Genomic DNA, 24,670 nt, shown 5'->3' on the forward strand with positions numbered 1-24,670 from the left:
CTTCATCCACATTGTTGCAAATGACAAAATTTCTTTCTTTTTTATGGCTGATTAATATTCCATTATATATATATAATTATATATATCTATGTGTGTATACATATATATATCTCCATTCATTCTTAACATAGAGAAGTTTTGGAGTAAATATGGAAATGTGGAAGTTTGAGGGGCCAGATGAAGGGACAGACTACAAAAATAAAGACAGTTTCACTAAGTACAACGCATGCTCAAGAATAAACATTTCTGGAACAAGGGGAATCAGATCCTTTGCGGAGGAAGGCGCAGCTTGTGAACATTCAAAATGGAGTAACAAATCCCCACAGTCCTGAGGTTTTGCTATATTTTAATGAGACTGCTTTGTCAGCACCTGATACTACTATTGATATCAATATAGAACATTTCTTGTAGGATGGAAGGAAAGGGGAGAGGATGGTGTAAGAAGTGGTTTTGGTCCAAGGGGTCCCTGGGAGAGGCTGCTCCTAGGAATGGTGCTAAAGAGGATGTTTTGGAGGGCTGAGAACTAAAGATGCAAAATTTTTCATTTAGGGTGTAAGAAAACAATATTAGACCTTTCTATTTATTTTATGTAAAATGTAAGAAAGAAATTAATCTTTATTGATCTCTATAAATAGCCCTTGCCTTTGATGTGGTTGACGTATTGTGTATGATGACAGGGTTGGCTGGGGAGAGGTTGACACTCTACAGTGGAAGCATCCTCATTCTCTCTTTTGTCTTCAATCAGTCATAACATATTGCAGAGCATGTGTTGTAGGATATAAACAGGATATTGAGTTCCAGGATATTGTGATTGATTTTATAGAAACAAGGCTTTACATAATATTATTTGTGATGAAAGGGAGAGTGAATGACTTTGAGAATGTTGTACTACACAGAGGTTAATTGGTTATACTGTGGCAGTAATTAAAAGAGTTTTTCTTTTGAAAAAAGACAAATGTCCCCAGTTTGGTGATCTTTGCAGTGATGGAAATAGCTGTCAGGCAGTCTATGTAGTATAAACATATAAAACAATAGATGTAGTCTATTCCTTCAAATTCAAGATGGTGTTCACAGTAAGTGAAAAACAGTGAATTTTTGCAAAATAGTCCCTTTGGAAAGAAAGCATTTTGAGAAGAGATATTTGGAAATGTTGTTATCGTGATTAGATTTTTTTCTTATCAAAATGATATATCACCTAGAAAAACTCTCATGTATGCAAGAGATACATTTAAATTTAAATACATTTAATATTCTCCCAAATAAGGAGTTTCAGTGGGGTTTGTATCCCTTTGTTGAAAATATAAAATGTGAAAGTGAAGGGAAAGTGTTAGTCACTCAGTCATGTCTGACTCTTTGTAACACCATGGACTATAGTTCACCAGGTTCCTCTGTCCGTGGGATTTTCCAGGCAAGAATACTGGTGTGGACTTCCATTCCCTTCTCCAGGGGATCTTCCCAACCCAGGAACTGAACCCAGGTCTCTGGCATTGCAGGCAGATTCTTTACTTCTCACTGCCCTAGCAGCAAGGAAACTAGGTTAGTGTGAATTGTTCAAAAGAAATAGTTATTCTAGTTCAGTAGGAATAGATTAACTTTTCCTTCACCAGAAATTCATAGAAGAATTTGTTCCCTAGGCAAAGGATATTTGGCTAAACGTTTTGAGTAAAAGTTTTACAAATATCCATGTGACTCTAGCAGAAGAGAGATCATTAACTCATTCTATGAAAATAGCTTCCCAGGATAAGGAAGAAGAATGATGTAGTGTAGATAGGTCACTTTCTGGTGGCCTGACTTAACCTAGGTTAAACTTAGAGGATCTTGAGGAGTGAATGATGGACAGAATCCTAGGCCCAGGCTCACGAATATACATTTTCTCGACTACACAAGATGTAGGGAGACAAAATTGAATTCTTTAGAAGATACCTGAAAGCCAAGGATTCTCTATTATTGAACTAGAAATGTTCATATCATATTAGCTAACAATCATGTAAAGAAGGATGAGATGTTTGGCTAAAAGTTAGGGAGTCTGACTCACAGTTGAATCATTATGGGGCTGGACTATGAGAGAACTTATAAGTTGGGGCAACATTTTTCTCAGAAAACTAGCCAAACACTAGAACAAGTACTTGATAGACACCCCAAGATTCTGGTCCATAAAAGATGATTGATGAACTTTAATGGTGGTGGTTTTTTTTTTTTTAATGTAAGTACAGTTGATTTATAATGTTCTGTTAGTTTTAGGTATACTATCAGGTTGGTACAAACAAACTTGTGGTTTGGGACCATGAATTGTAAATCATTATAAGCAGACTTAAACACATCTTTATTAAGCAAAATAGGAACCGTTATGATCAAAACATTTTTGCCAACAAGAAATAAGTTTGTTTTTTCCTGTAGCATCAAAGTCTGTGCTTCAGGGTTCAACGAACTCTTGGAAAGCATTTTCTGCTTACCACCAGTTGTAGACGTATTTTTCCTGTAAAAAGTTGTCAAGATGCTTGAATAAGTGCAGTCAGTTGGCAAGAGATCAGGTGAATGTGGCAGATGAGGCAAAATGTTGTAGCCCAATTTGTTCAACTTTTGGAGTGTTGGTTGTGTAACGTGTGGTCAGTCATCGTCACGGAGAAGAATTGGGCCCTTTCTGTTGACCAGTGCTGGCTGCAGGCATTGTGGTTTTTGATGCATTTCATCAATTTGCTGAGCATACTTCTCAGATGTAATGGTTTCACCAAGATTCAGAAAGCTGTAGTGGATCAGATGGGCAGCAGACCACCAAACAGTGACCATAACATTTTTTGGGTGCAAGTTTGGCTTTGGAAAGTGCTTTGGAGCTTCTTGTCAGTCCAACCACTGAGCTGGTCATCAACAACTGTCATATAAAATCCACTTTTCATCACATGTCACCATCCGATCAAGAAATGGTTCAATATTTTTATGTAGAATAAGAGAAGATTGCACTTCAAAATGATGATTTTTTTGATTGTCAGTCAGCTTGTGAGATGCCCACTTATCAGTTTTTTCACCTTTCCAATTTGCTTCAAATGCTGAATGACCATAGAACAGTTGATGCTGAGTTCTTCAGCAAGTTTTTCTGTATTTGTAAGAGGGTCAGCTTCAATGATAGCTCTCTATTGGTCCTTGTCAACTTCCAATGGCCGGCTACTACGCTTCTCATCTTCAAGGCTCTTGTCTCCTTTATAAAACTTCTTGAATTGCCATCACACTGGGCCAAATGAGTTGTTGATGTTGTGAATTGTCTCTGCTGCTTTATGACCCATATTGAACTCAAATAAGAAAATCACTTGAATTTGCTTTTGTCAAAATCATTTCCCTAGTTTAAAATAAATATAAAATACATAGCAAGTAGTAAGTCAGCTAAAAAACATAAAGTGAGAAATGTGCATTGAAATGATGTATAGCATAACCACACTTATTTAAGAATGTATTCCAATATCAAATGCAAAGTTCAGCACTGCAAAACTACAATTACTTTTGCACCAACATAAAACAAAGTGATTCAGATATATATATTTTATTTTTCAGAGTCTTTTCTATTACAGGTTATTACAACACATTAAACATGGTTCTCTGTGCTAAACAGTGGATCCTCATTATTTACCTATTTTATATATAGCAGTGTGTATCTGTTAATCTCAAGCTCCCAATTTATCCCTCCCCCAGCCCTTTTCCCTTTGGTAGCCATTAGTTTGTTTTCCCCATCTGTGAGTCTGTGCCTGTTTTGTACATAAGTTCATTTGTATCTTTTTTTTAGATTCTGCATCAAAGTGATATCATATGATATTAATGGGGGTGTCTTTGAGTTCAAGAGAACCAAATGCCCAGTACCATCCTAGAAGAACCTTATATATACTCCTAAACAGATTTTATTTTAAACAGATTGTGTTTGGATGAGCCTTCCAGGGTAAATTAGCTACAGAATGGGGCCCCAGACATTTAATTGAGAGAATCGTCTTCATATCATGGCTTCGAATTCTTTGTCTGGATGCTCTATTCTATCTGCTAGAATTGATAGAAGAGGTTTCAGAATGCAGTCTTTAAATTTTTTCTTGAGACTGATCATTCAGTATTGACTCAGGAAATATTTGTGGAGTACAGTCTGTGTGCTCATTCATGAAACTGGTTAAGCTATGACAAAAGTCTGTTTACCACTCAGTAGGCTCTAGTTCTTGGGAATGTTCTAGTTCTTCAGTTCTGGAAATTTCAAGAAAGGAAACAGGAGGGCTGCTCAATTCAAGGGAATGGTGGGGACTGGGACGAGGAAAACTTTTTGCCCTCTTGTTCATAGTTCCTCTTAAGGGAACACACATGCTTTGTTAGTTTGACATATGTCACCCCCCCATTCTTCCTAATAGTGTATATTCCTAACCTAAGTGACTCCATCTAAGTCATCCCGTTTCTGAATCTGCAAACAACTCTTTCTCTAATAACTTTTATGGACTTAACGTATATGTTTGTTGGCTGGTTCTTGCATTATTTATGTGGTTCAGATGGGTTCTTATAACGGTCATGAGCCTTAAGCAATGTGTGTTCAAACTGATTCTGATCTATTTTCACCCCTAAAGGACTGGCTGGTACTTCTCAGTTTCTCACCAACAGTAATTTAATTCTTAACAGATAAATTATTAACATTTTGAAAATGTTAATTTTTTTTTTGGTATTTCCTTTTCTCCCCACTTTTAAGGCAGGTTTAACAACTTACTTTCATCCTGGAATAAACTTAAAGAAAATACATTACTATAGCATCAAACTTTATGAGAAACTGGAAGAAGAAACTGGACAGGTAAATGCATTTAACTTGAAATTATCTTTTAGGTCAGTTTCTGAGATACAGAAGATTACTGAAGGATTTTGATATCATCATGTTTCACTGTCTGTAGTGACATCTATGGCACGTGAAATGTCTAATGTGGTAGAAGATTCTGCTGAGAGTTTAAGATAAGAACGTCTAGAGCTTACTTTTCAATCAACTGAATTTCTTTAAGTATATTACCCATGTAATTACCTGCTCCTCTTGATTTTTTAAATGAGAAGAGAATAAAAAGCAGTCTTTAAAAATATCTTTGGTCAGCTACTATATCTGGAAACTAAGAAATCAGAGCCTTTCAGCACTGGTTTGCAAATGATCTGATGATCATACATGCCAGATTGTCACATGACTTTGAAAAGTGCTTCCCTTAAAGCCTCTTACTTTTATTTTCATCTCATCTCATTTGTATTAGTACTTCAAAATAAAGTGGCAGGCAAAGAGTATCCACAGACTAAGACTGACGTCTACTTAAAATTTTCATGCCATTCCCCTTGCCTAAAACCATCACATGGCTCCCCACAGTCTACAGGACAAAAGCCAAGGAAGAGGGGCCTTTATTAGCTAAGCGCTGCCTGCCTTCCCAACATTTTCTCTTGCCACTCTTTGCTATGCTTATATGCTTCAGCTATTCTTAATTGTGGACAGTTCTAGAATGAGCTGATCTCTGTCCCTGAGACAGTATTCCCTCTGGTCCCCATTTCAGCATCACCCTCCACCTTTCTGGGAGTCATCTGCTTTGAGAAGCCATCCCTGACTTTCTTCACCCAGCAATCAGACAGGACTGAGTGCATCTCTTGGTTCTAAGAACATGAGTGTACAACCCTCTTATAACACGAATCTCTCTCAACTGTGGTTGTTGCTTTGATTACTTTATTTAATTGGTCTTTCCTACAGACTCTGAGCAGGTTGAGGATAAGGACTGCATCTTTGTGACTATTCTAGTTCTTCATTGCTGTGTGTGTGGGGGCTCTAGTTGCTACGAGCAGGGGCTGCTCTCTAGGAGCAGTGTGCAGGCTTCTCAATGCCGTGGCTTCTCTAGTTGCAGAGCACAGGCTCTAGGGCATGTCGGCTCAGTAGTTACAGCTCATGGGCTTCGCTGCTCCACAGCATGTGGAATCAAACTCCTTCACTAGCAGATGGATTCTTAACCACTGGGCCACGAGGGAAGTCTAAGGACTTCATTTTTGATCTCTGTCACTCAGGGCCTCGCTGAGTGCTTGGCCAAGTAAAGAACTTCAATAAATGCCAAATGAATGTTTCTTTCAGTTCATACTTGTTCTCCTTGTTGCAACATTCTAATTCTTCATGTTCCCTCTTCAACTTTTTCTTTTTTCACATAATTTTCTTCCACTCTGTAGATGAACACTATCTCACGTGGTAATTATGCATTTAGCTATCTGTCTTTACCTGCAGACTGTAAGCTCCATCCAGGCAGGGTCTTCCTCTCTCTTTTTCACAACAGCATCTCTAGGGGCTTAGCATGGTGCCTGGTACAAAGAAGGCACTTAGTGAATACTCCTTGAATGCATATCTTTTTGTATGAGGTAAACATGGTGTATAGTTATCACTATCATGAGTATTGAATCTCTTTTCTGGCACTTCTGCATTTACATTGTGCTGGAGAAGAACCATGGTTGAGTGCCAAATTATGATTTACTTACGAGTTTTTATTGGCATCATTGTCGCAGGTGGTGGGATTCCATCAGCCAGGTAGTATCAGAATTGCTACAACTCCTGTAAGGGTGGATGAATTTAAATATCAAATGACTCGGACTGGCTGGCATGCAACAGAGCAGTATATTATCGAACCTGAAAAAATTCAAGAAATGTTTCCTTTACTCAACATGAATAAGGTATTTATCTTAAGGGCATTTTCACTATTTGTTAATTTTAATTAAGACTAGAAAATGTTATTTTAGAAAGTTAATTAAAAATAGAAAAACTTTGTGCATACATTTTGAATGACAAAATCAGATGTTTAACGCTGAAATTTGGGTAAATGACAAGGTGGGATATTATGTATGTTAAATAAAGTAAAAGTAATGAAAAATCTGATCAGTTTTCTACCTATGACAACCAAAGAAACATTTTCAATACCTCTCTATTACTGTGTCCCTCAGATCTAGAGGTTTTCATAATAAACCTTCTGCTGAGACATGCGGAGAAAATAACTTGGTGTGATAAATATATGTGTAGAAAGAATGTATTATTAATTTTTTTAATAAAATCAAAGATAGAAATACATGATATACCTAATATATATGCTACACAAATATCACCTAACTCATAAATAAACTAGCTTGACAATCTCTGTGTCAGGTATTGATCTAACCAAATTTGGCTGAGAAAATCCATTTGGATATTTAGTGTCTTTTTGCTGAGTGATAATCCCTTTTGAACAATGACTAATACTGTACTACCTAACACTACAGCATATAATTATGTACTAGGTATTATGCTAAGCCTTTTGCATGTATAATCTCATTTAATCTTCACGATAGGAGGCATTTGGGCTTCTCAGATGGCTCAGTGGTAAATAATCTGCCTGCCAATGCAGGAGACACACAAGAGACATGGATTTATTCCCTGTGTCAGAAAGATCCCCTGGAGAAGGAAATGGCAACTCACTCCAGTACTCTTGCCTGGAAACTTCCATGGACAGAGGAGCCTGGCAGGCTACAGTCCATGGGGTCACAAAGAGTCATACAGAACTGAGCGACTGAACCCACCCACACCCACACACACACATTATCAAGAAACAGGAAATTGCAGCTTGGTTCACATGGTGGGCCCAAGACCATCCAGTTAGAAGCTGGAGCAGAGATTTGTACCTCGGCTCTCTGACTCCTTTATACATACTGCCTCAGGGTATCAGGTAGGGCTGTTCAAGGAAGCAGAGGTTTGTGTTTCTCCCTGCTAAATCCAGCAGTGTCTCTGATCCAAGAGAGTTCATCGCTTTGATCTGGGAGGTGGGGTTGTTTGCCTCTGGGAGTCTTTACAGGCTGCTGGTTCTCCCTTGTCTATAGTTTTGTGTGATTCCAGTGTAATGGCAGTTTGGTGTTGCATCGCATCATCTGCATTAACATTCTGCCACCACCTCTAGGAAGCATATTCTTCTGTTTATATGTCAATCTTGGGGTGCTTTGCTGCAAGTCCTTACCATCACAGATTTTTCTCAAGAATATTAGGCAGTGGAAATATGTGGGAAGAGTATTCCCTGCATCTGGGCAGGGTTCCAAATCAAATAGATACAGGATCACTGCATAAGGACATATCCATTATAAAACACCAGAGTGATGTCTGTGTGTGTGTGTTAGTCACTCAGTCTTGTCCGACTCTTTGCAACTCCACGGACTATAGCCCACCGGGCTCCTCTGTCCATGGAATTCTCCAGGCAAGAATACTGGAGTGGATTGCCATTCCCTTCTCCAGGGGTTCTTCCCGACCCAGGGATTGAATCCCAGTCTCCTGCATTGCAGGCAGTTTCTTTACCATCTGAGCCACCAGGGAAGACAAGTGATGTTTAGAAGTTTACATTAATACAAATGCCATTGAAATCAAAAGTCTCTTGCACTAAACCTGTAACCAGAGACTGGATTAGTAATCCAAAACTTCCCACAAAGGAAAGCTGGGCCCCAGATGGCTTCCCTGGGCCCAGACATTTAAAGAAGAATTACTACAATTCTTCACAAAGTCTTCCAAAAATAGAAGAGAAGTGAACCCTTCCAAACATATTCTATGAGGCCAGAATGTATACCCAAACTAGACAAAGACATCACGGGAAAAGAAAGACCTGTATCTCTTATGAATACTGATGTAAAAAATCCTCAACAAAATACTAGCCAATTGAACTCAGCAACTTATAAAAAAAGATTCTTTAGCATAACCGAGTGGAATTTATCCCTTCTGCCGGGTTAGTTTAACATCTGAAAAATCAGTCAATGTAACATTGCATAAATAGAATAAAGGATAAAAAGTACGTGATCATCTCAACAGATGCAGAAAAAAAAATTGACAGAAGCCTCTTGTTCATACTTGGTACTTAATAGATTTTTGTTGACTAGATGAGAACTAGCTATATATTTCAGTGCTCCCACCTTGTTTCATCTGAGTCGGATTCTTCTTTGTTTCTCCCTCAGTATCTCAAGCCCTAGCACAAAGTAGGAATTTAAGAACTAGTTGTTGAATGACTGAATCAAGTACACATTTTCCCGATAGCAGTTATATATTTATCATGTGAATTTATTAATAGTATTAAATAATTAAATATAAATAACTGATCAATTAGTATTAGCTTTGACTATAAATGTCAGAAACCAAAATAATAATGCTTAGACAGGATAGGTGTTTATTTCTCTTTTACTTAGATAGTCCAGGCTTGAATGGTGACTCTTCTCCATGAAGACTTCAGGGACCCAGTTGCCTTCTAAATCACTGCCCTGCCATTCCTAGGGTGTGGCTATTTTGTTCTTATTCCAAGATGGCAGCTAGAGCACCAACCATCATATCTGCATCATAGACAGCAGGGTGGAGGAAGGGACAAAGAAGGGACAGGAGGCATATGCCATTTGTCTTTTTAAAATGATTCATTGACCATGATACTTTCCTTTGCATTTCATTGACCAGAATTTAGTAACAGTTTTAGTTACCAGATGGAACTAATGGCTGCCAACTATTGGACACTCTTTGTTCTTAGTGTTTACGTGTCTAAAACAATGTTTGTCTTCCATTGCTTTCTGGGGGAGGGGAGAATGAATGTTGGAGACAATTGCAAACCTCTTTCAAATAGCTTATTTACTTAGCTCTAAATGTGACTCCTACCTAGGTCTGAACTTGGACAGGGAAAATAAAGTGAAGATGGAACAATATGATGCCATGATGCATTTTTAAAGTTAAGCTTTACTAAATATTTGCTGGTAGGATGCTGAATGAGTATATATATAAATTCATTTGAATATTGACTCTTGTATGATCCATTTAGATTTTAGCTGGACTGTATAATCCTGGAGATGGTCACATTGATCCTTACTCTCTAACTATGGCCCTGGCAGCTGGGGCTAGGAAATATGGTGCCCTTTTAATATATCCTGCCCCAGTGACTTCTTTGAAACCAAGGTCAGATGGAACATGGGATGTTGAAACACCACATGGATCTATGAGAGCAAATAGAATTGTGAATGCTGCAGGTAAGCATCTTTTCTAATAGTGGGTTTTTTTTGTTCAAGTGGCAAAGAAATAAGATATTTAGCTATAAAGTAATGTTTTATACTCTAAACATTGTTATTAAACACTGTGATGCTCTCATGTTGAACATTTTGTCTGTTTCTAAGCTACAAATCTCTCCCTCCATCACCTTGTTCTTCATATCTGAGATATGACTGTGTCCTTGGTTATCTATAAGAAGTTGGTTTTCCATCTTATTCTGTTCCAGGTCATATTTTGCCAAACTATACTTCTTTTTCCTTCCTAAATTTTTGCCTTCTTTACAATAATAAGCAAATTCTTTTTTTTTTCCATTTGTTTTTATTAGTTGGAGGCTAATTACTTTACAATGTTGTAGTGGTTTTTGCCATACATTGACATGAATCAGCCATGGATTTACATTTGTTCCCCATCCTGAACCCCCCCTCCCACCAATTTCTAATGTTCAAATTCATGAACATTGTCTTTTTGCTTTTTAGAGAAAATTTGATCATTTGTATCCTTTCTCATACATTTTGATTACTTGACTCTATTCAAAAAACTTTTAACTCAGTAAATGTATTGCATAATCTTTTCTTTAGTTTGCTCTGTTATAATTTAGACTCGGAATGTTGAAGCCAAAAAGGGATATTTGAGATAATCGAACAACTCACTCATTTTCCATTTGTGAAGATCAAAGTCCAAGAAGTTTAAGCTTATTGCAGGGTGACAGTTATGCTAAATGGCAAAATGACGGTTATGTCAAATCCAGGACTTGAACCTGGGTCTTTGGATTCTTGAGCTAACACACTTTCTATCAGGTCCTTTGCCTATGAAGTAATTTTCAAATAACACACTAAAAAATAAATTCTTGTGCAAATGAAATGGCTTGTACAGTCTAAGCTGGGCTATTAATTTATATTTACCTATGGTGCATAATGGTTAATTTAAAACCTAAAATAAGCATGAGGCAGCTGTTGATTTTCTCATGGTCTGCTCTTTGAGTCATTGCTTATATTTACAAAGGGAAAACAACCTTTATATTTATCAGATCAGATGATATGCCATAAGAACATGCCAGAAGCAAGTACTCTTAGGATTCTTTCCTTTAAACTGTATCTTCTGTTTGATGTTATTTTTTTAACAAAACATTTTTAGTGACCCTGGAAAAAGTAATGTCTTCAATATTTAAGAGTTTATGTTAGTATTTCTGACTTTTTCTAATCCATGCTCCCATTTGTAAAGCTTAAAAATCTCATTCTTTGACATCATTTGAAATTCTAAATAATGTAAGATGACTTGCCTAAAAAATAAAAGCAAAAACATTGCTTTGTTTTTGAACTTCACTTGCCCTGACCCCAAGGAAATCTCCATCAGGAACCCCCTCTAACCCCCCACTGTCCTTGGGCACACCTGGTCTAAATTCTGCCAGAAGATATAAGGCAACAAAATCGTTCGTTCTCTTTTTCCAAGTAGCAAAAATTCTTTGTCATCTTGCAACTTTCTTTATGGTCTCATGAATTCAGCCTCTAAAAACATTTGACAGTTTTCATAGTGATAGTAAATACTAAACAGACATTCTCTGACTTCTTATCCAGCACCTGTGACAAACATTGCTCATTGATCACTGAACTCATTTCAGAGAGACTTGGACAAACCCCAGGATTTTTCTTAGTGCTTCAGGCAGCCACATGCTCTCAACTGTTTTGAGAAATAACATAGAAGACCTTAATTTAACACATTTATCTATTATTTTCCTAAAATAGATAAATACTTATTCATACAATTCATTGCCATCATAAAATTTCTTTTTTCTAAAGCACAATTTGTGAGAAATAAGGAATCACTGAAGAGAAAGAATAATTTCCAAAGAGATCTGACCTAAGTCTAGGACATTGGTTACCAGATGAGGTATTCTGTGCAGCTGTGCAATCTTGTGGGGTGGCCTGAGCAGAGGAGAACAAGGGCAGGAGGTCCTGGAGAAGTATTTCTGGTGTTGGCCTCAAAAAACAAATCCCAGAGCAGCATCAGAAAAACTGTTCTTCATATGTCCTACTTCTGAACGCCTTTGCTCCGGATGCCTTTAACTCAGCCACATCTGAGTTCCATCCTCAGGTCTTGATAACTCCAGGTAGCTTCTGTTCACAGTTGTATGAGGAGCTGTGTGCTTGGGCACTTGGTTGCTCAGTTGTGTCTGACTCTTTGCGACCCCTTGGACTGCAGGCCGCCAGGTTCCTCTGTCCATGGGATTTCCCAGGCAAGAATACTGGAGTGGGTTGCCATTTCCTCCTCCAGAGAATCTTCCCAACCCAGGGGTTGAGTCTGCCTCTCTTGCATTGACAGGCAGATTTCACTTTAAAGTATGGAAGTTCCCCTAAATGTAAGCCTCAGTAATTGGGGGTGAAATTTTGGACATACCCTCTTCTATACTTAAAGCTAGCAATGATTAATTTTATGAATAAAAGCAACCATCTGCAGAAGGCATTGTACTGACATGATTTAGAATGTGTGTCTGATGGAATGTTTCCCAGAGTTATTTGGTGAGACCAAGATGTCTCATAAATTTCAGAGCTAGCCTTCTGGCAGCTCTGAAGCCTAATTAACATCACTGGAACGTAGACTTGGAAATATAACCAAAATGTAGAAGATGTAAAGGCCACTATTAGTTACTCAACTGTACCATAACCTGCTAAATGTTTCTTTACATGGAATTATAACAGAAGGCTGCTGAGTCTTCAGGATACCACGAAAAAGGACGTCTAAAGGCAAAAATTTGTCAGTTTGCTGATGTATCTCCAGCACTGTCCAGGGCAGTGGGGCTCTCTTGACCAGAGACACGTTATTGCCAGCTATGTGACCTGGGCAAGTTACCCATTTGTAAAACAAACATGTGTGTGAAAGTGTCAGTCACTTAGTCATGTCTGACTCTTTGTGACCCCATGGACTGTAAGCTGGCAGGTTCCTTTGTCCATGGAATTCTTCAGGCAAGAATACTAATTGCCAGCTCAACAAGTTATTATGATCAGTAAATGAACTAATAATGTAAAGTACCCAGATAAGAGACTTCCCTAGTGGCTTAGTTGGTAAAGAATCTGCCTGCAATGCAGGTGACCCAGGTTCCATCCCTGGATGGGGAAGATCCCCTGGAGAAGGAAATGGCAACCCACTCCAGTATTCTCGCCTGGGAAATCCCATGGACAGAGGAGCCTGATGGGCTATAGCCAATGGGGGCACAAAGAGTTGGACACAACTTAGCCACTAAACCACATAGGAAGCACTAAACAAAGTCAGTAGAATAATGATAATAATTTTGATTATTATAATTATTTCCTGGAAGGCCTATGCCCTGGTCTGGGAAACACTAGCATCGGGTGTATAGCTTCTTGGTACCAGCCTTAAGATTTCCACTCCTTTCAGTTGCTCTGTGGTCACCCAGCACACATTCTGCTGGTAACGTGACTTCCCACAGAGCTTGTTTTTCAAGCTAGGTGCATAAGAGTCACCATGAGAAGTTTCCCAGGTGGTCTGGCTGGGAAGCTGTATTTTAAACAAGGCCCCAGGTAGTACTGTCTGTACCAGATGGACTGTAAATATCTTTTGAGAAACACTGCTATTTCAGTGTTTGCAGTATATCTTGTTCCTACAGAGGAGGGAATGTGGGAAGCTTTTCGTTGAGCAAGCAGAGCTGAGGAACTGTTTCTCACCCTGCTGACCTCTTGGTGTGCAATAGGCTGACCTGCCTTTAATGCTGCTCTGAACACGGCTTTGCTCATCCTTGGGGATCCAGCCTGAGCCCCAGAGCAGCTCAAGGGCAAGGGCAGGAGCTATTTGCTGTGATGCCTGATGATGAATGTTTCTCTTGACCTCATTTCCAATCTACTCATTAAGCCCAAGTTAACTCTGTAAACTTCACCTAAGAATTTTCCTAACATGGTTAATCAGAAATGTGACTGGGTCATGCCAACATGAAGCCCAGTACTCAGCCAAAAAGAAGTGCTTAACTTTGTCCAGGCTTTGCCTCAGAGAACGTCACTATCATTGTCACTGTATAAACCATCTACTAGAAGTAAACTTGTCCACAAACCCGTACTGTTCACTTAAACCCCATTTCTATTAATCACTGCATTTTTAAAATAGAAGCCATTTCTAATGGTCATTTTTATTGACTCTTCTATGTTTTTCAGATGATAATGGTAGATCATAGAAGATTCCTCCACACTTGTTTCTCTTCCCTTTGAACTTGGTCAGTGAGTGATCTAGCAAGGGTTAAAGTGTAATCCTGGCAAGATTTAGGTTAACTTGATTGACATATAGAGGAAGAGAATGCCAACAAACACCACCACAGTGTAGGGCTTGCTATGGGGTTTGGAGTAAGGTAGTTATATGATACTTATCCACTTTATTTTAATGATGAAGTATATTAATAAGCAAACAATTAGGTTCAGAAATTTGTAAATATGTTTGAGTAGGACAGAATTTATTTTCTTTAATTTTTGTTTTTAATTGAAATGAGCATATTAACCACTGCAGTGGTTTGAAATGCTAAGCTAAATATTTTGGCTTTTTATATTTTAAAACTGCCCCGGTGCATATAACTAGAACATGTGGCTTTACTATATTATCCTACAAAATCCTGATATTGGTAATCTATATCTTTCTATCAGCAAGAGTAAATTAAATCTTTAAATTATTCAAAGACCAGCAGGCAGCTCTAATGTCCCCAGGTAAGATTTTTGGTTTGCAAATGGACACCCATTTCTGTTATCCAAGTGTGACCAGCTTAGCTGTTAGGCTAAAACAAATCAAGAGAATCCAAGAGTGATGTTTGGATGTCACATAAGAGAACATCATCAGGGTTCTCAGATTCAACTGATAATTTGTGTCTAGCTCTGAACGTTCATAGTGACAGAGACTTCAGGACTCCTTACCAGGTTGCCTCCCACCAAGAAAATAACCAATAACAGCACCCAGAAATAGTTAAAAGTTTAGAGAATGCAGCCTCTAAAGAAATAACTTGGGGAAGATTCCCTAATCATTAGAATGATCATTCAACATTATTATGAAACAAACCAGCAAACGGGACCCACCATCCCCCCAATAAACCACTGGTGGGTCAGGTGGCCCTGTATCCCTGACAAATAATTGCTTTTGTCATTTTAGATTCTAAAATACTTTTATTCAGTTGAATATGTCTTGGATTTTTAGAATAGTCTTTCTGTAGCCAGAAAACCAATAAGATGTGACCACTCCAGAGTCTCCCAGTGTGAGCTTGGGAATGTCTCCTTATCATTTTGGACTTTAGCTCCACATCTGTAGACTGGAGAGTCACTGGGGAGGGGAGAGAATCAAGGGCCCTTTCAGCCACAACTTATCTGGCTCTGTCTTTTGCAGTTAGAACAAAGTAACGTTCGTTTCCCCCAAGACGTCGCTCCCGGGCACACTGTGAAGGGAGAAACAGGTTGTGGGGATGCTTACTTACCCATTGGCCTTCTCCCCTTTGCCGGGCACCACCTCCCTCCTGCTCAGGGTGCCTTCCGCCTTTGCAATAAAGGGCCTTACAGACATAGCCTAACTAAACTTTTAATATAACAGAGAACTTAAGGTGTTATCTTTCCCAAAGTATATACATTTTCAAATTTTAAGTTGACAGAACAATTCTGTATTTGTAAGAATTTTAGGCTCCAAGGATTTGGAGAGACGAGAGTCTGGGGGATAGAGGGCTGACTAGCAGGGTTGAATTTTCCATATTATTATGCTGATCACAGCTACACGGGGTCTCTTTCGTTGCCTGACCTCCCTGTTGTACAAGTGAGGTCAGTCCATTACTGTCTTTTTAATATTTGTGACAGTTTATATATTTGGGTTGTTTATTTTTTCCTTTTTCAAAGAATTTTTTTGCCCCATACCTTTGCTTATGGGCAAAATACTTTTTCAGGAATGGAGTTCCCTTAGATTCTTCAGAACTCTAGGATAGTGTAAAGTATTGTCTTCTCTTTCCCCATTCAGTTTTGCAGTGACAAAAAGTTTAAAGTTGTTGTGGGCATTCATTTCTTAAAAGTTAATTTTAGGAACATATAGTTGCTTTTCAAAGTTGTGCAAATTTCTTCTGTACAGCAAAGTGATTCAGTGTGTATATATATATATATATATATATATATATACACGCATACATTCTTTTTCATATCCTTTTCCATTACGGTTTATCACAGGATATTGAATATAGTTCCCTGTGTTATACAGTAAAACCTTGTTGTTTATCCATCCTATACATACCAGTTTGCATCTACTAACCCCAAACTCCCCTTCTGTTTCCCCCCGCCCCTAGCCGTCTTCCTTGGCAGTCACAAGTCTGTTCTCTATGCCGATGAGTCTATTTCTGTATCATGGATAAGTTCATTGGTGTTGTTATGACATTCTTTAGATTTTGCCATGAGTACTGAATTCTTCTAAATATTTCATTTAAATTGAAATAGCCATATCAATGGCATCTGTGGTACATTTTTATGTGAAGTGACATCTTCTAATACTTTTTCTTATTTCAGGATTTTGGGCTCGTGAAGTAGGTAAGATGATTGGACTAGAACATCCTCTCATTCCGGTTCAACATCAATATATTATCACATCGACCATCCCTGAAGTGAAAGCTTTAAAGCGGGAACTCCCGGTGCTCCGTGACCTGGAAGGATCGTTTTACCTCCGACAGGAAAGGGATGGGCTTTTGTTTGGTCCATATGAAAGTCAGGAGAAAATGAAAGTTCAGGACTCGTGGGTCGCCAGTGGAGTCCCTCCAGGTGGGTTCAGCAAATAGAAGCTTGTGCAGGTCAGACACACATATGTTGTCCTTCCCGTTGCTCTGGGTTGTTTGTAGAATAAGATGACACTATGATACTAGACTATCAAATAGATACCTGGAACATTGAAAGTGAGGGGTTTGAGGTAAATTCTGCTCTCATATCCCTTTGAACAATCACAGCAGGGAGTAAGGAAAGAGAGTTGGTATTAGAAGAGCGGAAAAAAAAGTGCTCCCCGCTGCTTTGGAAAGCCCCAGGTAATTTTTACCTGGCCACACCAACCTCCTGCCTCCCCCCTTCCTCCTCACTCCTCTGCTTACTTGGTCAAGTTTCTAGATTTGTATACAGCTCCTCTTGTGCTTTGACAGTTGGTAACACAACAGGTAGCAGAGATAGACATGCAGCCTGTTAAGAATGAAAGCCTTGAAATCTGCAGCGGAACAGGATAGGTTGGACTGCGAACTGAAGCTCTCTCCTGCTGCATAAATGGATGTGGAAAAGGCTTAGGCCTCCATGCTAACTCTGGAGGTACCATAGTTTCTCTTTTAAGTTCTTTAAGGGAGGAAAAAACCTGTTTTTTTATTTACTTTTATTTTTTTTTACTTTTATTTTTTAAAAAATTTTTTCATGAAACTTTACTACAAAGCCAGATGAAGGATTGGGTCACCTAAGGAGGTATCTTGGGTTTTAATCTATAGAAGGAGCTAAAATGTCATTGGCACACAAATATTATAGAGAATATGAAGAAATGCAGGTGGAATGCTTTCTGGAATTATACTTTGATAAGCTGCTTGGGCTACAGAGTGAATCCCTCCCTCCTAGTCTTCAAAGAACATCTTTGCCCAGTTACTGCACATAATAAACCACCTTCCACAGACGTCAGGCCAGCCAGTTAAGGGCTTGGCTTTGCAGAGTGGGCTCTGCACGTCTGGGCCTGAGGGGAGTAACTCTGATCCCAGAGGGAGGGCTGAGCTGCCACGTGGGGGCCCACCCCAGGTTCTTCCCCTGTGCTGGCAGCCCCTCCTCCACATAAATGTTGAACAAATATTTAAGCAATTCTGGTTGGAGGAAGAGCCAGACTGTTGGCTGGCCCTGGGTGCCCACATGCTCGGGTCTAACCCCCGTGATCTGCAGGCCTCCCTGACCCAGCATACTGTCCACAGAGGAGCAAGAAGGGGCTGGCTGGCTCCTGTGTGGGAACACCCCCAGTACGGGTGGAGACATTCTTTTAGCAGCTCATCTCTGGCCCTGCCCTCAGTCACAGTGCCTTTCACGATGGAGGAGATGACTGTGTTCCAAGGCCTTGACTTTTCACAATATTCTAGTCCTCGGTGTGTGTCGGGGGGGAGGGCTTGAAGAATGAGGCCTACTTGCCATTCCTTCCCTGCTGAGAGCTAAAAGGGATCTAGAATCCATCATCTGGATCTTAAAGTGGTTTTCCATTTATCCCCAGGGTCCTGACATGACTTTGTAAACTCCCATTTGCCCTCACCAGAGAGGATGAAACAGAATTTTATAGTTAATTGAAGGATAAAAGATCTCTCTTGACAAACCAAGTTATTATTGTTGGTTTTTAAAATTGTGATCGGATTAAATACTAGAAATTGCTAAAATGAATAAAATAAAATTTTCTATTATAAAGGTTACCTTTCATGATTTAATGTTTCAAGAAATAACATTATTATTCTCAGTATCTAATATGGTAATATAACAATACTCATCTGTTGATAGTGAATATCAAGTATAGAATTTAAAAAGAAAAAAGAAAAGTAACTTCCTTATAGGCCATCTTTAAATGTTAGCTTGGATTCAGGGATTTAAGTGAGTTTGGAGCACATGTCAGGACAGGAGTGGTATCCTCACCGCAATGACATTTCTTTTTTCTAAACTTTTCATTTTGTCCTGGGGTCCAGCTGTCCTGGGGCAGCACAGGGACTCAGACAGACACATACATGAATCCACTCTTCCCCACGCTCCCTTCCCATCCAGGAGGCCACGTAACATTGAGCAGAGTTCACTGTGCTGACCAGTAAGTAGGTCCTTGTCGGTTATCCACTTTAAACAGGGCAGTGTGTCCACGTGCATCCCAAAGTCCTTAATGACCCCTTCCCCCGCCCCCCGACCCCGGCAACCATAAATTCCTTCTCTAAGTCTGAGTCTGTGTCTGTTTTGTCAATAAGTTCATTTGTATCATTTCTTTTTAGATTCCACATGTTAGGGATGTCGCAGGATATTTCTACTTCTCTGTCCAAACACTGGCATTTCTTTTCAGGTTTTGGAAAGGAGCTCTTTGAGTCTGATCTAGACCGAATCATGGAACACGTTGAAGCTGCCATGGACATGGTTCCAGTCTTGAAAAAGGCTGACATCATCAATATCGTCAATGGTCCCATCACCTACTCTCCTGACATTCTGCCTATGGTGGGGCCCCATCAGGGGGTCCGAAACTACTGGGTGGCTGTAGGTTTTGGGTGAGTACCTCTATGTAGTTCAACATTTATTACAGAGTTACATATTTTAGAGAAGTCTTGCCCCATAATCTCAGGCCAAAAATGGAAAATGGGGGAGAGGCAGAGAGTTTTCTCCCTTTCATGAGCAATGACATGAAAGGAATAAAAATTTTCAGTTTTAAGACTTTGACTTCACCCGGAAACTAATCCCATCACCATAAAACCCAAGACTGTGAGCCACGGGGCAGAACTGTTCTCCTGGGTTCCCTTACCCTCCTGCTCTCCACCCGGGTGCCCTTTCCCAATAAAATCTCTTGCTCTGTCAGCAAAAAAAAAAAAAAAAAAAAAAACTTTGACTTGTATAGGTTTGACAGATATGTTCACAGAAGGGCAGTGATTTCCTGGAATTTTCTCTTGCTTATTTCTTGCCATTTCCATTATTTGTGTCTCCTTTCATGCTGTGAATGTTCAGATAAATGAATTTGCCCCACTTTTACATGAATGTTTTCATAATACAATATGACAAAGATAATTTAAAATATCAAATGTGTAATATGTCTGTTGCAGTTTTCACCATAATTCATATTTGTTCAACATGATTTGTTTCCTTATGATTACTCAAGCTGCTTACTATTTATGATTCCATTATCCATTTGATCTCTCATCTCTAACATTTGTCCTATTAATTTGGTGAATATTAATGTCAAGCCTATTTTACTGTCATATCACAGTTTCTAATAGTCTATTTTCCTTCCCCATTTTGTTTGGCCATTTATTCAACTGATGTTTGGTGATGGGCCAGCTTTGTGCCAGGTCCACTCCTGGGCACTGGGCTATAGCTGAGAACAAGGCAGGAAGTCTGACCAGAGGCACCAGCCTGGTTGGGGTGTTGTTCTTCTAGGACAATAGAGAGGTTGGGGTCTCAACTAAGGACGCAGCAGTGGGTACTGAGAAATAGGAAACAAAATTGCTTAGATTTGGTGACAGATTGCATTAGGTCTTGAGGAGAGAGAAAAGGGGCAAATGATGGCAACCTTTCCAGCTTACTCCTGTGGTTGCTGAGGTCAAAGGAAGCAACAACCAGGAAGATAATGAGTTGAATTTTTGACAGTGTTAAGTTTAAGTCTTCAGAACACCCAGAGGTAGAAAACCAGAGGAAGCTATGAATCTGGAAGGTGTAATGGGACTGGGAGCCTAGGAATCACCTATGGAGTCAATACGTAGGCCTGCGCATGTGGGAGTGTTTCTTTTGTGCATCCACCGTATATCTTCTTTGGAGAAATGTCTGTTTGTGTACTTCGCCCATTTAAGAAATTAGATTATTAGTCTTTATATTGTTAAGTTGTAAAAGTTCTTTATTCTTGATATAAGACCCTTATCTGATACATGATTTGCAAAATTTTCCCCATTCTGTGGGTTGTTTAATTTTCTTGATGGTATCCACTGAAGCACAAAATTCTTAATTTCCATGAAGTCCAAAATGTGTATGTATTTCTTTTTTTGAATGTGGTTTTGATATCATATATAAGAAGCTATTGTTTAATCCAAGTTAATGTACGCAGCTTGATTCTTTTGAGGATAGTCAACTGTCCCAGCATCACTTGTTGAAAGACTGCTCTTTACTCACTAAATAGCATTGGCATCTGTGATGTCTTTTTTTCTGATGCCACTTCTGACACCACCCTGTAGTTCTCCAGTTCTCTGACACTGAGTGTCCAACAGTTTCAATTTAAATCTGCTGCTCACTCTCAGAGTGCAGACCCCACTAGTTAAGGACTCAGTCTCACAAAACCATCCTCACTTCAGATGCCAGTTTCCACTTCCAGGGATCACCTGTCCTTCTGACTGAATGGCTACAGATTTGAAGGTTCCTACAGCCCCTCCTCAGTTTTGATAATTCACTAGAATGACTCACAGAACTCAAGAAAAACTTGCTTAGTTTTACCTGCTTATTCTACAGAATGCAACTCAGGAACAGTGCATATGGAAGAGAATCGCAGGACAAGATCTGGGAGGGAGAATCTGCTGCAGAGCTTTCATGAGCCTCTCTGGTGCATCATCTTCCTAGCACTTCAGTGGATTCACCAACCCAAAGGCTCTTTGAACCCTGTGGTTTAGAAGTTGTTGTGGAAGCTTCATTACATAGGCACAATGGATTAAAACCATTGATCGCTGGTGATTGAACTTCTGGTGACCAGCCTCTATTCTGAAGCCTTCTGGTTCCCCTGCCCCCTCTCCATGGAGCCAACTGTTAGCATAGCATACAAAAGAATATAAATTCCAAAAGTTTTAGGAGCTCTATGCCAGGAACTGAGGACAGAGGCCAAATATTTATTTTTTTATTGTCCCACAGCATCCTTGTAAAAAATCAGTTTACCATATAAGTATGGATTTGTTCCTGGACTTTCAATTTTATTCCATTAGTCTGTGTGTCTATTCTTAGGCCAGTACCATGCTGCCTTGATTACGGTAGTTCTTCACTAAGTTCTGAAACTGGGAAGTGTGACTCTTCCAACTTTATTCTTATTCAGTTTTGTTTCATCTATTCGGGCTTCTTATATTTTTGTGTAAAATTTAGGACCAGCTTGTCAATTTCTCTAAAGAAACCCCCTGGGATTTCCATAGGGATTGCGTTTTTGTAGATCAGCTTGGGGAGTACTGCCGTCTTAACAATGTTGAGTCTTATGATTCACACACAAGGAATGTCTTCCATTTGTTTGTGTGCTGTATGTGTGCTTAGTCACTCAGTTGTGTCAGACTCTTTGTGACCCCATGGACTGTAGCCCACCAGGCTCCTCTATCCATGGAGATTCTCCAGGCAAGAATGCTGGAGTGGGTTGCCATGCCCTCCTCCAGAGGCTCTTACCAACCGAGGGATCAAACCCAGGTCTCTGGATTCTTTACCAGCTGAGCTACCAGGGAAGCCCATTTGTTTAGGACTTTTAAAATTTCTTTCAACAATGATTTGTAGTTATCAGAGTGTGAGTTTTGCACTTCTTTTGCTAAATTTATTCCTAAATATTTTATTTTTTGATCCTGAAATTAACTGAATCACTGTATTCAGTGATCAAACCTGTATTGATTTAGTCAATACATTTTGTGGATCATTGTTCTTTATCTATGAACAAACAGACAGGATACCTGGTCTCATGATATTTATACTTTAATAGAACACCTATTACTAAGGTAATTAGGAAGTTGCTTTCTTTAGATCACTAGTTACTTATCACCTAGACGTTGTATCTGCTTGTGTGGGGTTGATGTCTGCATCCAGCTCTGATTGTCCTGAGTAGTTTCCCCAGGTTGTAGACCCTGTGGGGTGAATGGAAGGATGACAGGTAGGGTCGGATCAAAGTGCCTTACTCTCTCTGACCAATCTGGCCTAACCCCAAAAGACATTTTTGTTATTTAAAAGTTGAGATTGCTGAAATAGTTCTCATGAAACATGGTGGAATGCTTACATTGACTGTCCCTGCCAGCTTATACCAGGGATCCAGTCCGTGGTTCAGAAGGCCAGTGGTTTCCATATATGTGGCCGAGCACCAAAATCACCTGTTGTTTTGGAGTCACTCAGTTGTGTCTGACTCTTTGTGACCCTGTGGGCTGTAGCCCGCCAGGCTCCTCTGTCCATGGGATTCTCCAGGCAAGAATACTGGAGTGGATGGCCATTCCCTTCTCCAGGGGCTCTTCCTAACCCAGGGATCAAACCTGAGTCTCCTGCATTGCAGGTGGACTCTTTACCACTGAGCCACCAGCCTTGTTAAAAAGCAAAATCTCAACTCTGTTCTTAGTTGCATGTGATTCATCCTCCTTTGCATCTTACCTATGAAATTCCTATTATTTGCCTTTAGAATCCATGAAACATGTGTTGAATTGGAAAACCAACAAGCAAGCATATTCCCATACAACCCCCTGCTATAGATTCTGATTCGGTAGTCTGGAGAGGGGCCCAGAGATCACATTTCAGTATTGTCTGTTATTCTAGTTCAAAGAATAGGTATTTGCAAACTGTCTACAGATATGTCAGTGCTCATTTTCATTACCCTAGTCAAAGCTGTTTTACTTCTGTCCCAAATATAGCAAGTTCTCCTGCTTCTAGCTGACTAACACAGTGCTTCCCAGATGTTTAATGAGTTGTACTGAACTGAATCTAGTTATCTTGGCTTAGAACAGATTACAAACAGCAAATTTAAAGACAGGAGAGTGCTGTAAGTTGTAATGCCTGACAGTTTAACAGTTATCATAAAAAAGCAGACACAAACACTCAGAAGGCATAGCAGCTGGGCCATGTAATAATGGGTTCTGCAGATAAATGCTAGACATAGAAGCCTAACTCTTCTTTCCTCATCGAGTTCCCTTTCACTTCCATGTTATACATTGCTTCCTTATGAAAATCTTATCCATTGGGCAGAGGCATACTCTGTTGTTGGTTATACAAGGACCCAACAGCCACCGTGTATATGCCTGCTATATGCTTTAAAATGCCACGTCAATTAATTCTCCACCAGCATCATAAAGTGTGCGTGTGAGGAGACTAAAGCTCAGGGTGGGTACACAGCTTCAAGGCCACACAGCTGGTAGTGGCAGAACCACTCAGAATTACACTCAGATGTCTCTTACTCTGTGCTCTTCACTCTCAACCACCCCACCAGGGGCTCTCAATAGATGCTTCATCCACCTCGATAGATGTGTTGTATGAGATTTTACGTACAACTTAATATTGGTTATAGGGCTAAAGTTTGTGGAAATTTCCTTTTTGCTATGTTTAAAATGGATAACGAACAAGCACCTACTGTATAGCACATGGAACTCTGCTCAATATTATGTGCCAGATTGGACAGGAGGGGATCTGGGGGAGAATGGATACATATATATGTATGACTGAGTCCCTTCGCTGTCCACTTGAAACTATCACAACATTGTTAACCAGCTATACCCAGTATAAAATAAAAAGCTTGACGTTTTAAAGAAGAAACACATTTTAACATAAAAATAAATAAACAGATTATACTCAGGATTAGCCTCAAGTAACAGCACTCTGCCCTATTTATTTACTCATATGCATTGTTGAAAGATAAAGAACATGATGGTCTGGTAGTGAGTCCACGCGAAACCAAAGCACAACCCTGGCTATGCCCAAGGAGTCTGCCAAGGATATAAATTCTGTTACGTGTATCTTGGCAGAAAAAAGAAGGAATAACCATTAAAGAAGTAAAGTCCAATAACAGAGTGTATACTGGGGTCAGATGACTGAGTTTGTATCCTAAATCTGCACTTTGTTGTAGTGTAACAACCTTATTTAACTCCAGCGTGCAGGTTGGTTTTCTCACTGGTAAAATAGAGTTGCTAAAGCATAAATCAGCTGGTAGATGTTAGAGAGAAACAATGCCTGGTAAATGGTAAGCTCTCAGTGAATGCCG

The 24,670-nt window shown here is 39.5% G+C and overlaps 1 protein-coding gene across 4 annotated transcripts in view; it reads left to right on the plus strand.

Moving 5' to 3' along the window:
- DMGDH (dimethylglycine dehydrogenase) overlaps window positions 1-24,670 on the plus strand; it is a 78,272-nt gene that overhangs the window by 4,928 nt on the left and 48,674 nt on the right. For all 4 annotated transcript variants that reach the window (XM_043920603.1, XM_043920605.1, XM_043920604.1 and 1 more), the window contains exons 3-7: window positions 4,703-4,801; window positions 6,517-6,681; window positions 9,810-10,014; window positions 16,552-16,800; window positions 19,073-19,271. In XM_043920603.1, the coding sequence (XP_043776538.1) occupies window positions 4,703-4,801; window positions 6,517-6,681; window positions 9,810-10,014; window positions 16,552-16,800; window positions 19,073-19,271 (917 nt within the window). The remainder of the gene's footprint in view (window positions 1-4,702; window positions 4,802-6,516; window positions 6,682-9,809; window positions 10,015-16,551; window positions 16,801-19,072; window positions 19,272-24,670) is intronic.

This window comes from Cervus elaphus, chromosome 12 (genome assembly GCF_910594005.1).
Source record: "Cervus elaphus chromosome 12, mCerEla1.1, whole genome shotgun sequence".
In the NCBI taxonomy this organism is placed as follows: Eukaryota; Metazoa; Chordata; class Mammalia; order Artiodactyla; family Cervidae; genus Cervus; species Cervus elaphus.